The sequence below is a fragment of the Arachis ipaensis genome, chromosome B1, assembly GCF_059453495.1.
Source record: "Arachis ipaensis isolate K30076 ecotype BB chromosome B1, ASM5945349v1, whole genome shotgun sequence".
NCBI classification, from domain to species: Eukaryota; Viridiplantae; Streptophyta; class Magnoliopsida; order Fabales; family Fabaceae; genus Arachis; species Arachis ipaensis.
Window position 1 is genome coordinate 5,293,277 of NC_142436.1, and position 15,325 is coordinate 5,308,601.

Genomic DNA, 15,325 nt, shown 5'->3' on the forward strand with positions numbered 1-15,325 from the left:
TAGGTGGGACCAATAATAAATATGAAAGAAAAACTATTTAAGGATAAAAGATCACACTTTACTCTCTAAAATGAAATTCAAACTTTAGAGTATACAAATCCATTTTTTTTAATCTTTCGAAAAGGGTAATCGTAAATCCCTTTAAAATATAGAGTATGGACTAAAAATATAAAAAACAAAATTGGATATTATATAAAAAATATATACATATCATGTCATGTATGCCTATATAAAAACACCTTATTGAGTTGCTTGGGAATTGGGCAATGTTAGTGAATTTAGTTATTTGGTGAAGCACGTTAATTATATAATAATATTATTTAAACTTTTTGCAACGGGCATGGGGCACAACCTGCCGGCTTAGTTTGGAACTCAACACACCTTGATGCCTCCACCTATTTCCAATATCCAAGTGAATATGGTCAAAATATATACCATGATTTAGAAGGGAAAAAAGGACATAATCTTCTAACAGAAATTATGATATTTGTTACATAAAATGAGGTACTAATATGATTTATTTAATTTATTCATTTAAGAGTTAATATCATGGTTTTTTTTTTTTAATTTTATTACAGTAGTTAGTATTGCAATTGTATTAGACAAATTGTAGTGCAACGTAAACAATAAAATGGCTATATGATAGATCATAATAAGGTAAAACTCAGGTGAATTCGACTTCACGTAAAATTGATACCTGAGAGCCATTAGATGAAAATTTAGTCAAATCAATCAAATCATCTAACGGCTCTCAGATATCAACTTCACGTGAAGTCGCCTGCAGCTGAGTTTTCATTTCCACCTCATAATAAACTACAATAGACCCAAATTAGAGTTGTAGAATAAGATTAAAACTCACACCACAATGAATATATTACACATTGCAACTGACGCAATAGTTAGGCTTGGTTTGGTAAAGCTTTTTGAAGAGATGCTTGTACTTTTTAAAAGCTCAAGCTCCTCATTTTGTGTTTGGTAAATAAAAAAGATGATGTGCTTGTGCTTGTAGCTTTTAAAAGATCGGGGTACTTTTGAAAGCACCTAGGATAGAGCTTTTCAAAGTTGGCTTGTGCTTTTTAAAATTTAAAAGTCTAATATAACCTCATATGTTAACTAATTTTCAAATTTAATGTTTGCGTTTATGTCTATTATAGTATTTTTAAATTTTAAAAGCTATTTTACCAAGCACAATTGATGTTGCTTATGTTTATTAAAAATTATTTTTAATTTGATTTACCAAATATAAATGTTACAACTTTTAAAAAGCCATCTTTTAAAAGCTAACTTTTATAAGCTACTTTTGAAAAGTAAAAGTTTTACCAAACTAAGCCTTAGTCTAATCTGTTTGAATTATTAGTCGAGAAACTTGCTGGTTCATTTGTATAAATAAGTGTCGTAAATTTAAATATTATTTTGTACATATAATAATATGTTAACTTACGATAAACTTTTAAGAGAAATTCAGATCTCATAAATTTATAAAGAGTAAATTAAATACATAAAATATGAAATTATTAACTCATTAAATTTATAATATTAAAATATTTTAAAAATTAAAACTAAATTCTAACTACTATATTTTTACCATTCTTAAGTTTGTTGGAATTCAACCAAGACCAAATGCATATAACACAAGCACATGTTATTATATTAGGATAAATAATCAAATTCATGTTCGAAAGATTATTTTTTTAAATTAGTTTTTAAAATATTTTTTAATTAAATTTGTCTTTTAAAAATTTTAAATTAATCGTATTAATTTTTTGTCATTTTTTTATTAACAGCACCAAAATTTGTTAATATGGTACGTTAAGTGATACTATAATATACATAAGAGTTTTAATTGATTATTAGCATGATAAATTTATGAAATTAGATTAAATCAAAACTTAATTGAAAAGAGAACTTAAAACATTAAAATTTCTTAATTTAGGGTTGATTTGATCTGATTTCATAAATTTATCATGTTAACCGCTAATTATAATTACTAGGTGTATGTTATAGTGTTGTGTCACATCAAACAAATTTTGATGTCGTTAGCAACAGAAGTGACGGAATGACTAAAATGACTAATTTAAAATATTTGAAAGATGAATTTGATTAAAAAATCTTTTAGAGATTAATGTGGAGAATAAATGATCTGTCGAAAACTAATTTGACCATCTACTCTATTATATTATTTAGTTAAATGGTTTCTCAATCATAAAAGTAGTTATTTGTAGCGATCCTTGAAGAACTCAATAAAATAACACTGTGTCACACTCATGTCTCTTATCTTGTTAACAACCAGCATCTGAATTCTAATCTCACTTGAACCACAAGCATTATTACAATTTCAATTTCACAAACACCAATTGCCAGCCCAGAAACACTCCTCAAAAGAATAGCAATAGGGACACACCCAACTTGATAATCCTTATTGTTAGGACAGTTAGAAAGTCCACATTATTATTATATATTATTATCCTGATCCCATTCACATTATTCATTCATTGCTATAAAATGGTTGAGTTTGTATTGAAAATACACCACACTACCCTCTTCCAAATTATCCCAATCACAAAATATGGCATTGCAATATCCCAATGATGGTGATGCTAATAGAAATGTTGCAATCATATTTGGGGTCACTGGGCTTGTTGGGAGGGAACTAGCTAGGAGATTGCTTCTAGAACCTTCTTCTTCTAATTGGAAGGTCTATGGCATAGCTAGAAACATTGTTCTTGATGAGTCACTTCCAAATTATCCCTCTTACCATTTCATTTCTTGCAATTTGTTGAACCCTTTGGAGACTCAAAAGAAGCTTTCATGTCTTCATGATGTGACTCATGTGTTTTGGGTCACATGGGCAAGTCAATTCCCATTAGAGACACAAGAGAGTTGTGAGATCAACAAGGTAATGATGTCAAATGCTTTGAGTTCTTTGTTCCCAAATGCAAAGAATTTAAAGCATGTTTCACTCCAAACAGGGACAAAGCACTATATTTCACTTCAGGGTCCATTTGATAATACTAATAATAATAACAAGTTCTATTATTACCATGAAGAGTTTCCAAGAATTTCTAAAGGTTTTAACTTTTATTACACACTTGAGGATCTTCTTATGGAGAAATTGAATGGTACTAAGGTATCTTGGTCTGTTCATAGGCCTGGTTTATTGTTGGGGAGTTCTATTAGGTCATATTACAATTTCATGGGTAGTTTATGTGTTTATGGTGCAATTTGTAAGCATTTGAATCTCCCTTTTGTGTTTGGTGGGACCAAGAAATGTTGGGAGGAGAATTACATTGATGGGTCAGATGCTAGGCTTGTAGCTGATCAACACATTTGGGCAGCAACAAAATGTGATGAAGGCCTTTTCACAAATGGAGGAGAAGCTTTTAATTCAATTAATGGGTTTAGTTTCACTTGGAAAGAGATGTGGCCAATTATTGGTAAGAAGCTTGGTGTTTATGTTCCACAAGAGATGTTTGTTGAGAACTTCTTGTTTTCTAGGGCTATGGCTGAGAAGCAACATGTTTGGGAGGAGATTGTGATGGAAAATGGGTTGGTCCAAACAAGTATTGATAATTTGGCTAATTGGGAATTACTTGATGCTTTGTTTAGGTTCCCTTTGAAGCTTTTGGGGAGTAGAGATAAAGTTGATAGGCTTGGTTTCGGTGCAAGGTATAAGACATTGAATTCAATATTGTATTGGATCGATTGCATGAGAGATGAGAAGCTTATTCCCTAGGAATTAGTACAAGTGTTTATGGAGTAATTAAGTGGATCATGCTTATGTTATTACGAGTAATCAGTGAAATGTTAATTTTTAATGATAAAAAATTAAAAATTCACGTGTAGTTATTTTTATGTAAAATCTATATCATTAAATATTTTAATATATTTGACTAAATTATAATTTAATGATTCTCAACTTTTTACATGAAAACAACTGCATGCGAATGATCACTTTTGTTAATACTATAAATCTAGAAAAAATTGTAAATAATCCTCTTAGAGGCCTGCTACATATACAAATCTTTTTGGCTTACAAGTTCTATAAGTCCAATAAAACACACGCATTACACTTAATTAACGCATTACACACTTCTACATTCAAGAGTAAATAAAACGCACGTTATTCAACAACTTCCTGTTTCCAAAGCGCGCTACTCATCATGCATTATGAATGACTCTTCTTCCTTCATGAAAACAATTTTCTTGCCAAATTTGAAGATAATGGAACTTTAGAAATATACCCGAACGATTACAGAAATACACCCAAAGGATTACAGAAATACACCCAAACAGTTACAGGAATTCACCCAAACGATTATAAAAATACACCCAAAGGATTACAAAACTACACTCAAAGGATTTAAGAAATACACCCAAAATTCGTTGAAGTACACCTTATGCATATTTTAGAACTCTTTCTCTTTCTCCTCCTCATCTTCTATTACTTCTTCTTCAAAAACGATTTCAGAGCTTGATGTCAAAAAACAATGGAAATCGAGAATAACGAAGAAAGAAAACAGAAAGAAAAGCACATAAATGAAGAAGAAGAACAGAAAGAGGAAGAAGAACGTGCAGCAAGAAGAAGAAGAAGGAGAAAGAGAAGGCAAGAAACGAAAGAAAATAAGAAGAGGAAGAGGAAGAAGAACGTGCAAGAAGAAGAAGAACGAGAAAGAGAAAGTAAGAAACGAAAGAAAAGAAGAAGAAGAGGAGGAAGAGAAAGAAGAACGTGCAACAAGAAGAAGAAGAAGGAGAAAGAAAAGGCAAGAAACGAAAGAAAAGAAGAAGAAGAAAAAAAGAAAGAGGAGGAAAAAGAAGAATGTAGACCTTACATCGCGTTTTTGGAGTTTATTCGTTAATTAACTTGTAAAGCACACAAGCCCTAATGACTTGTATGCAGAGCTTTTCTGATCCTCTTATACAATAGTTAATATGTAAAAATAATTATCCCTTTTATTAATGTGTTCTATTTGCAAATTAATTTTTAGTAGCAGAGTAACTTTAAAAGATAAGTTGGTACAATTTTTTTTTTAAATAATTTGATATCATATGGTGTGGAACATGTAAGCAAAAGTTTAATGGAATTATTTGCATTTTATGTTTCTAAATACAATTCACATTGATACTTTCTAAATACTTTAGCTTTGACTTCAAAATTGGATATCTCTTTTGTGACGATGGAGACAATCACGTAGCACAACAAAATAGGTTTCCATTTTTTATTATTATTTAATAATGAGTGGCAGGGTGTTCTATCTTCTATGCATGTGATGGTGGAGTTTGACCACCACAATTCAATAATATATATTACCTTCTTTTGCACAACAATGTTCCCTGGCTGTGTGATTTTTCTATGGAGATAACCCTCCCCTTTATTTTTGGTGATATCCTACTAACATAATTAAAAGATAAATAAATGAATACTATAGAAGCACTTGAATCACAAGGTGCATTAGACTAATGAGATATACATACAAGTAGTATTTTATTTATTTTTATTTAGCCATTCTATTATTATAAGGTCAATGGCCAATTAAACCAACTAGGCAGAAGATTTCCCACCAGCACTATCTCAACAATAATATAGGCAATCTATACCAAATCAATGAGACTTAATACCTATAAATTCAATATATAATTATGTGAGCTCAGAGCTCCCTTAATTAAGAAGACAGGTATTTGTTTCTTAATTAAGAAGAAAGATACTAATATTATTTCTTAAATAAACAATTAGTAGTGCGTATATATATATATATATATATATATATATATTGGTTCTTGCTCAAATCAAATTGGACTAGTTTAGTAATTAGCTCACTAATTCAATTAAGTATGTATTGACTCTTGAGAGTTTGAATTTTACATTGTGTATGCAGTAATTTATTGGCCAACCACAAACCCTCAATATAGATTAATTAAACAAAAAAAAAATCCTAACTTATTTTTTTAATTTTTTAATTTTTCATCTTTTTTATGTGTTTTTTAATAATTTATAAATTTGAAATTTTACTCTCAAGACTAGTTTCAAGGCTTGTTGTTTCTAGAGGGTAAAGCATACCTAGCACCTCATTATTCTCAGCATACCATCCAATTTACAACTCATTCAAAGTCAAACTTTGCTTAGCTTCGATTAGGAATGAAGGCATGATCTGTATTCTTTCTACCCTCATTGATCCTCTTCAAGTCAACTTTTTTTTTTTTGTATTAAGACGGGTCAGAGCCCAAAAAAAAAAAACTACACTGAAATTAAATAAGGCAGAGATGTCCCTTGTTCATTATCTACTAATAATTTAAGCACATCTCTAAGAGAAGTATCCCAAAAATAAAATCCTGAATCTAGATTTAAACTTTTGCGCGCCAAACAATCTGCACATTTATTGTCTTCCCTAATCATTCTCTTCACGTAAGAGAATGATTCCCTACAATATCCTATCTTTAGCCCACACCGAAGTCTCTTCTCACGAGTCATTATGGGCCTCAATTTATTGGGCTTCTTCTTCAGACACTTCTTCCTCACTAATTGGGTTAGCAGCAATCTCTGCCTCTCCCATTGGGTTTTCGGGATTATTGGACAAGGTGAAGAAGGGTAAGCTTTGAGGGGCTAAAATTTGAATGATCAAACTGAGTCCTTATATCAAGACCCAAAAAAAGTCCTTTCCTTATATGTCAAATTTGAAATATAACAAACTAAATGTCCAAAAAAAAAAAAAAAAAAAAAGAAATATAACAAACTGGGTTGAGTTGGTCTAATAGTTAGCTTATTAATTCATTTAAATAAGTATTAGGAGTTTAAATTCAATTTTATGTTAGACTAAAAGATATGTGAAACACCAAAAAAAATTAAATATAAAAATTTTTAAAATCTTATAATTTTAAAATAATTTCAAGTGCAAACAAAATTTATTGTATTTAGCTAACATTTTTTTTTATTAGCTCAATTTTTTAATTTAATAATTTAACATTATAATTTTAATCTATACTTTTAAATATTAAATATTACTGTTAACTGTCAATCAAAAATAATAAATTATATTGATACTTTAATATTTTACTAAAATTTTCTTATAAACTAAGAAATTAATAGATAGTAGATATTTGATAACAAAGAAAAATCAAATTAACCGTATATTAAAAACCAAAATAGACTTGTTAAGAATTATTTATTTATAATGAAATTAGTTGATTAAGGGAACAAGCAACACTCGCCTTTATGATACGGATACATCATACATGTGAGCTTCCTTTTTCGATACTTAATCAGTTCATTAAGCAACCCAAACTTAACAAAAAAAAAAGAGAGAATACATGTGAGATTATTCATTTTTAGCATATAATTTATATAAAAATATTATATGCATTCAAAAATTAATTATCAAATTAATTATTATATATTTATGTAATTGTAAAAGGGAGATATATATAACATGGATAATCAGATATTTAATAAAAGATTCCTTTATGAGTAAAATTAAGTTGAATGTATATGATATATTTTTAAATAATAAATATAACAAAATCATCGAGTGAAAAATGAAAAATCCGTCAAAGTTGAGTCATATCAAAACATTATCGATAAACTAATCTACAAATATCTTCTCCCTTTTCTACCCTATATTTTTGGGATAAACACATCTAAGTTGATCTCGTAATCAATGCTGTTTAATTAACAAAAGAACAAATCTCTATTGTCAAACAAGCCAAGCAAAGCAAAGTACAAAAAGTCTCGAATGGATAAAGTTAGGGGCAAAATTGTCTTTTCGTGAATACCGAAATCCAGTTAAGCAAAACCATTAGCTACTGAGGCAGACGCGGGAAGAGAAAACTGTGAAACTGTCACTGTCACACTCACTATCATATTGCTGCATAAATTCTCTCATATCAATTATTTTTCTCATGCAAAAAGATTTTCCGGGAAAAACATAAATTTTCTTATTATGGGAAAGTGCTCCTTTCAGGATTCCCTCAAAACTTTGGAAGCTGATATTCAGTATGCTAATACACTGTAAGTCTCTTTCTCTCAATTATTCAAATCTCCGTTTTTGTGTGATCCTTGTAGTACTAAATTCAAATCTTGTTTGAATGATAATTTAGCTTTATACGGTGCTTCGTAATAATGCCGTGGTGATTGAGTCACCTACTTTTTGTCTAGAATTGAATGTTCGGTTCGCTCTTTGGCAATTTTTGTTATTCGAAATTTGAAATTTGAAACTGAAATTTTGTTTCCAGAAAGCTGCAAAAACAAGTAAAAATAGAAATTCTGCAGTTATCTGCTAGCCTACCATGTGTTTGATACATTACCTTTGTTGAAAATTCGGATAACATTCTTCAGTGTGCAATATTTTCCTGAAAACTTTTTTGTGGTCTTCCTGCTACCATTCATGTTCTTTTTTAGCAGAGTTCTAGATTTTTTTTTTTCATGCGCTTTTTGTTCTTTTTTTCTTGTTTGAATTCAGGGCATTAAGTAATCCAAGGGATAAAGATGGAGGATGCTATCAGATGAGACTATCATACAGTCCAGCAGCCCCCATTTTTCTGTTTCTTGTTCAGTGGGCAGATTTTCGCCTTGCTGCTGCTCTTGGTCTCCTCAGAATCCTAATTTACGTGGTATATATTTATCATTTAATTTCTATGCATTTACTGTATAAAATAATTTTATTCTTTCAATCAATAATAGAAATTCATTAAAGTTAGGGTTATAATAGATAGGACAGGGTGTATAACCCTTCAATTCAAACTTTAATGACATTCTAAACCTCTCAATTTGACTCTACTTAACCTTATTCGACTCACAAAAACAAATTTATTTTTCACTCAGATACAATATTTAGTGTTTTCACATTTCATAATATATTGTTAGTAAATTGAATTACTAGTTTAGTGTGCTAAGTACTTATACAAAATAGAGGAATCTGGATTCAAATCTCTACTTGTTCATCATATGTATATTTCCTTTTATGAACATGTACATTATATATTAAGAGTGAAGATTGGGTGAGTAGGGTCGGGTTGCTAATTCGCTATGACTGGGTGGAAGCAGGTTGGAAACCCACATATGCGATCACAATCCCTAATAAAAGCTTCTATCATCCTAAATAATACTTGCTATTATAATTATCTACGATGTGTAAAAATATTTTAATTAAGTCATGTATTTTCTACATTAGTGAAATATAATGCTACACAGCCAGAATAATAGCATAATTCATATACATTTATGCAGAACTGTGGAAGTGGGAAGAATACCATGTCAATATATGAAAGGAAAGCAAGTATTAGGCAATTTTACTGTAAGTAACTTGTGATAAATATTAGTGTGCTCGTTTATGATCTCGAAAATCAGAATATACTACATAGTACATACATATTTGCTGATTTTTTTTTATTTGGATGTTCAAACAGCTGTGATATTCCCTGCTTTATTACAACTCCAGAAAGGGATCACGGATTTGGAGGAAAGAAAACAGAAGGAAATGTATTTGCTTAGGTACCAAAGTAAAAGTGATTTTGAAGAGAAAGGAGGAGAATATGAAATTGACAATGAAAGAGAAGAGGAATGTGGTGTTTGCTTGGAGGTGAAAGGGAAAGTTGTGCTGCCTAATTGCTGCCACACTATGTGTTTGAATTGCTACAGATCTTGGTAAAAAATTCTTTTCTTGGTCTTCTATTGTTCATTTAATCTTCCTCAATATTGTTAGATTTTCTATAATAAATAAAGTCGAGAATTTTAACCGAACTAAGATTATCTCACCCAAATTATTTAAACTTGAGCTTAATAATTATGTTTATATCTGAATTGTTAAAGTCACATTTGCATGTTGGGTTTTAAATTTATCTATTTTTCTATGTTGCGTATATATTCTCCATTCAACTTTAAAAAAAAAAAAGAAATCAGAATAATCATTATCTTTACAAGCTCTTCATAGCATCTTTTATATCAATGAGAAAAATCTTTTTTGTGGCAAAATCTGGTAGGACTAGTCCTTTTTGGGGACCCTGAATTCCTTAAGACCTTATCTATCTTTATTTCAAAGACATTGTAAGTGTCGATTTAGAAAATAATAAATGAAAAGTCAAGATAGTGATCTCTCAATACAATAAAGTCATGAATGTTATCTTATCTAATTGCTTCTTTATGAAAAGCATAATACCATTGAGTCATTGACAAGAATGTATGCTTTATTACTGCTTTCAGGTTTGTGAGGTCTGAGTCTTGCCCCTTCTGTAGGGATAGCCTAAAGAGAATGGACTCTGGTGACCTTTGGATTTACACAGACAAGAGTGACATTGTTGATGTTGGCACAATTTACAGAGAGAATTCCAAGATGCTATTTCTGTATATAGAGAAGTTGCCCCTTGTAATTCCTGACCCAAGACATGTATCCTATGATCCATTCCTAAGGTGAGAGGATTGGCTAAAGAATTTTGGAAAAATGTGAATGTAACCTGAAATTTGTAGTTGTACATGTGTTTTAGTCTTTTAGACCATAATTTTATTTAATTGTATATAATTTTGATGGCTTGTTGCTATGTATTACCATATTCTGTTGTGCCAACTAAAGCTCTCAGTTGCTTAGGATAGGTTTGGTTTAAAATACAACTTTTATAGAAAGAAAAGAAAAAGAATTTTGCTTCAAAATTTTCAATACATTTTAGATATTTGCTAGAATAATAGTAACAAAAACTTGAGAGTTGTGAAAATTTTAGGTATAGAGAACAGAAGTGGGAAGATTTAAGAGAAAGGTTTTGTCTGTTGTATCAATAAGTTGATGTCATCCTAAAATTTTATTTGTAGACTATTGAACCTAAAGTTGTGTTAAAAGTGTTCCAAAAATACCAATTAAGATATTTAATGAAAATTTTTTATAGATAAATGAAATAGTTAGGATTTTAATATATTTATTAAAAATGTAAATTTTTTTATTAATAATAAATTTAACTAATATTCAAAGTAGTTGGCAAATTAAACTTTGGATTATTTAATAAAAGTAATTGTATATTGATGATAATTAGAATTAAAAATTTTGTATAATATTTTAGCATTTTTTATCGCTCTTATTTTTAATTAAAAGTTAATGTATACATTATAGGGTTTAATTAATATGTGTCCTAAAGACATGATAAAATTACAAATTAAGAAAGTCTTTATAAAAAATGATGTAAAAATTAAATTTCTGAATGAATTTTTTGTGTATTTTAAAATAAAGTATTTAAAACTTTCTATTACTATCAATTTTAACTTTTGCCTTTAGAAAACAGGTTGGCTAAATTCTAAATTATATATAAATACTATATATTTAAATACATTGATTTCTCAATAAAAATGGTAATTAATTTAAAATGTTATTAATACGGCAATAAGCTTATCTTCTTAGCACTAAAAGTTGGGTTGAGCTTGACCAAAGCACGGGTGAGTCTGAGTCATATATGGTTAATAACATGCACAAAATTAAATGATATGAAAGATGTGTCATCCATTTATCCATAACGTGTACACAATGACATTGGATGGATAGGAAGGTGACATTTTAATGCTGTCACTTCTGTCAACCCCACTTGGCAAGATTCCATGCCATTCATGATATTTTGGTGTGCGACTCAAGATAGGTTCATCTGCTTCTGAACCTTCATTTTTCGGATTTGGATCCTCTAAAGTTTGAATTTCACTTTAGAGAGAAAAATGTGATCTTTCACATTAATTTTATAGGTGGGATCAATAATAAATATGAAAGAGAAACTATTCAAAGGTAGAAGATCACACTTTACTCTCTAAAGTGAAATTCAAACTTTAGAGGATCCAAATCCTCATTTTTCAATGCTCATTTCCTTGTTTTCTTGTTTCAATTGACTAGGTAGCAATTAGCATCCTAATTATCTCAATGTTTTAAATTAGAAATATTAAAATTAATATTTATGGTAAATGGGGAAAATGTTTTTGTACATCAAATGTAGCCAAAATGGTTAGACATTTTTTTTGTTTATTCTTTGTTTTAATTTTGTTCTTAAAAATTAAAGTTAAAAAAAATCTTAACTAAAGAATTTGCTTAGCTTCGAATTTGAGTGTCCATATAACAAATTCGGAATTAGTAATTCATTTAAGTTTTATGATAAAATTGGCATGTGGAGTCATTCTAACAATTTAATATATTAATCAAATCAGGAAATTAAAATTAAAGAAGAAAAAAATTTCAATCTCCGAATCCATACTTAATGCCAAATGTGACATATTAGTAACTAGAGATTCCAACTTTTGTGATTGTATTCTTAGATAAGGTTTTACACAACTATCACCCTAGAATCATAAAATCAAACTTTGATTGGTCATCTTGAATATGCATATAATCTGCATGAGAACGAGGATCATTATTCTCTTGATGAGCATGATCATGAGCATAAGCATACCCTCCATGGCTTGAGATATCAAGGCCTAAAACTTCCTCATCAATGGAGATTCTCAGCAATTTAAGCTTGTTCAAGGCATAGAACATGGGCCAGATTGTTGCACTAACCCATACAAAGATTACAAAAATCTCAACAATTTGGGCTCCAATCAATCCAAATCCACCTCCAAGTATTAGACAATAAGGTCTTACCACTCCTGTGGAACCTGAATTGCAGGCTTGGATCACAAATTCTTCTTTGGCAAACAGCCCTGTAAACAAGAAGCCCCAAGTGCCACACCCACCATGCAATCGGGCTGCCTCTAATGGGTCATCATAGTTCATTTTTAATTTGAAGATGTTTAAGCCTGCAATGGCACCAACCATATGGACCACTCTCACTCCCAGCAAAGTCAATGGCTCCTGAGCCCAAGAACAGCTCACTTGACCTTGGACTTGGCCAACCACTGGATGAACAAACCCAATGGGCAACACCTGGGTACACAAACCCACTAAGAAAGAATGAGAAAACAAGATATGCTCTAAATACACGTCCAAAAAAAAAAAAAAGATATGCTCTAAATTGGGTTTTCTCAGCTAGCTATGGACCCACTTATGATCCCTGGCACATCTATAGCAAAAGCCCTTTGGTAAACAAAGAAACTATAAACCAAGTTGGGTTGGTCTAATAGTTAGTTCATTAGTAAGTTTAAATAAGTGTCTGGGATTAAAATTCTACCTTGTGTAATCAACTTGGGTTGGTTGAGTGGTCAACTCACTCATCCGCTTAAGCAAGTATTGGGAGTTCGAACCCCGCCTTATGCATGCAGCAACTCATTGACCAACGGCAGACCCTTAAATGGAGCTCAGATTCGCGACGGCTCTGTCGGGTTGAGAGATACCGTTTGGATAAACCAAAAAAAAAAATTTCTGCCTTGTGTATGTAATAACCTATTGATCAACGACAAACTCTTAAATATAGCTTCAATTCACGATGCATTAGTCCTTAGTCGGTTGGGTCGGGAATAGCATGGATAACCCAAAAAAAAGGGAAAAAACTATAATCATATGTGCCATTTGGAATGTTGGCTAGAGCAAACAAATTAGTTCCAATGAAAGGGTTGGAATTTCCATATGTAAATGCAAATCCAAAAAGGTAGAATGAGATGCTACGAACATCAACCACCTTGGTTAGCATTATGTTCATGGCATTTTTGGCACGTACGGATCCAGCACATATCATTGCAAAGCCAATTTGCATTACAAAGACAAGGTAGGCAGAGAAGAGTAGGTAGATTGTGATGATAAAATGTGTTATATGTGACACTTTGTTCCCACGAAGCCTCCATGAAATTCTGTATTATTGAAAGATGATGAGTGAATGTGTGCATGTGAACTTTGAAATAAGAACTAATTAAGGAAATCGTAACACATATGTGTGTGATATAGGAATAAGATTTAACTTATGGGGAACTCTTAGAAGGATATAAGTAATAGGTTGTATAATGAGTATTACGAATCAATAAAGACGTTTGAACAAAATATTGAAAAATATTTGTCGAAAATTGATAAAGAGTATTAGACATGGTTTTTTCAATATCGCAATAAACCTGACACCCAGACCCAAGTGACTTATTTTAAATTCATAAAAAAAAATAATAGAATAAAACTCAAAACAGCCTCTGATAATTATTTCGAAAGACAACGAGGCTCTTACAAAAAAAAAAATCTAATTCGGTCCCTGACAATTACTTCAAAAGGACAACGAGGTTCCGTGCCAAAAAAAGTTAATGTTTTTTTTTTTTTGCACAATGACTAATCAGTCCTAAAAAAGAAATATCAGGGGCCGGATTGGGTGTTTTTTTGTTCTTGGGGGCCTCGTTGTCCTTTTGAGGTAATTGTCAGGGGTCGGGTGGGGTATTCACTCAAAATAATACTATTTATGTTACATTGACATGGACAAATTCAGTGTGTAATCCCTCTTACTTTTGATGGCATAATAGGAGAATTGTAGGAAAAATGCTGTAAATTGATCAAAACAACTATACACTCATACTCACGATTTGAAAAGTTTGGTGAGACGAAGGAAAAAAGAGATAATTTATGTTTGAATTCACTTTAAACTGTATTTTCGGCTATATTTTCTTTATTTGGGTAGAATATGGTGATGGTATAAACTATATTGTTACCGTCGGAACTACAAGAGAAAAAAGTTAGCAGAGGAGAGTTATGGAACTTAGTGCACAAACAAAGTGATGGCTTTTATATACATGAAGAAGTTCGAGCCGTTGGTGTAAGTACTACATTGAGATCCTTTATGATGTTTCTTGTTAATTATGTTGAATATGCTTTAGTTTGTAGTTGCTTATGTTTACTTATTTATGTTTATCAAAAAATTGTGGAGATTGAGCAGCCTGATGAATCCTTTAGAATGTTGTCTGAAAATGATTTGGTTTTTTAAGCTCTCGGAAAAGAGCAATAGAATGCGTGGCATGAGTTTTAGACTGACTCCAAATTAACTCTTCTGTCCGAATTCACATTTGTCGGGAGATGAATCTCAAACAGAAGAGACCCAAAAGGTGTTGTTTGAATTACAGGCAGAGGTGACAATCGAGCAATTGAAAAAAAATGTAGTGGAGGATAAAGTAGCAACAAAAAAAAAAAATAAAGAGACGGATAAGGTGGAGGGGGGAAGGAGCTATCACTAGATGTTGCTACACATGAAATTTTTGGAGAGACAAAGCAGAAGATAGATATTAGGAGTTGATGTTATTTTATTTGAAGTGTACATTTTTTTTTAATTTTACTATGCAGCTTTATTAATTAGAGATATACTTCATTCATATTAATATAAATATATTAGTTTGTTTTACAATCATATTTTCATGAGTTTTCACCATCAATTTAAATTTTTAGTGAAAAATTAATAAAATTTTTAATATTAAAAAATA

General features: G+C 30.6%; 2 protein-coding genes and 1 pseudogene across 2 annotated transcripts; 2 read left to right on the forward strand and 1 right to left on the reverse strand.

Annotated features, from left to right (window-relative positions):
* The first annotated feature begins 2,551 nt into the window (after positions 1–2,551).
* On the forward strand, positions 2,552–3,778 carry LOC107616262 (NAD(P)-binding Rossmann-fold superfamily protein). The gene has a single exon (XM_016318244.3). The coding sequence runs from the start codon at positions 2,567–2,569 to the stop codon at positions 3,731–3,733; it is 1,167 nt and encodes a 388-aa protein (XP_016173730.1). The 5' UTR covers positions 2,552–2,566; the 3' UTR covers positions 3,734–3,778.
* A 3,866-nt stretch (positions 3,779–7,644) lies between these two features.
* LOC107607461 (RING/U-box superfamily protein) lies at positions 7,645–10,550 on the forward strand. The gene is made up of 5 exons (XM_016309437.3): positions 7,645–7,999; positions 8,451–8,601; positions 9,218–9,284; positions 9,397–9,634; positions 10,190–10,550. Exons 1-5 carry the CDS (start codon positions 7,932–7,934, stop codon positions 10,398–10,400), a joined length of 735 nt encoding a protein of 244 aa, XP_016164923.1. The 5' UTR covers positions 7,645–7,931; the 3' UTR covers positions 10,401–10,550.
* A 1,731-nt stretch (positions 10,551–12,281) lies between these two features.
* LOC148575601 (ammonium transporter 1 member 3-like) lies at positions 12,282–13,723 on the reverse strand (annotated as a pseudogene).
* Positions 13,724–15,325: the final 1,602 nt, after the last annotated feature.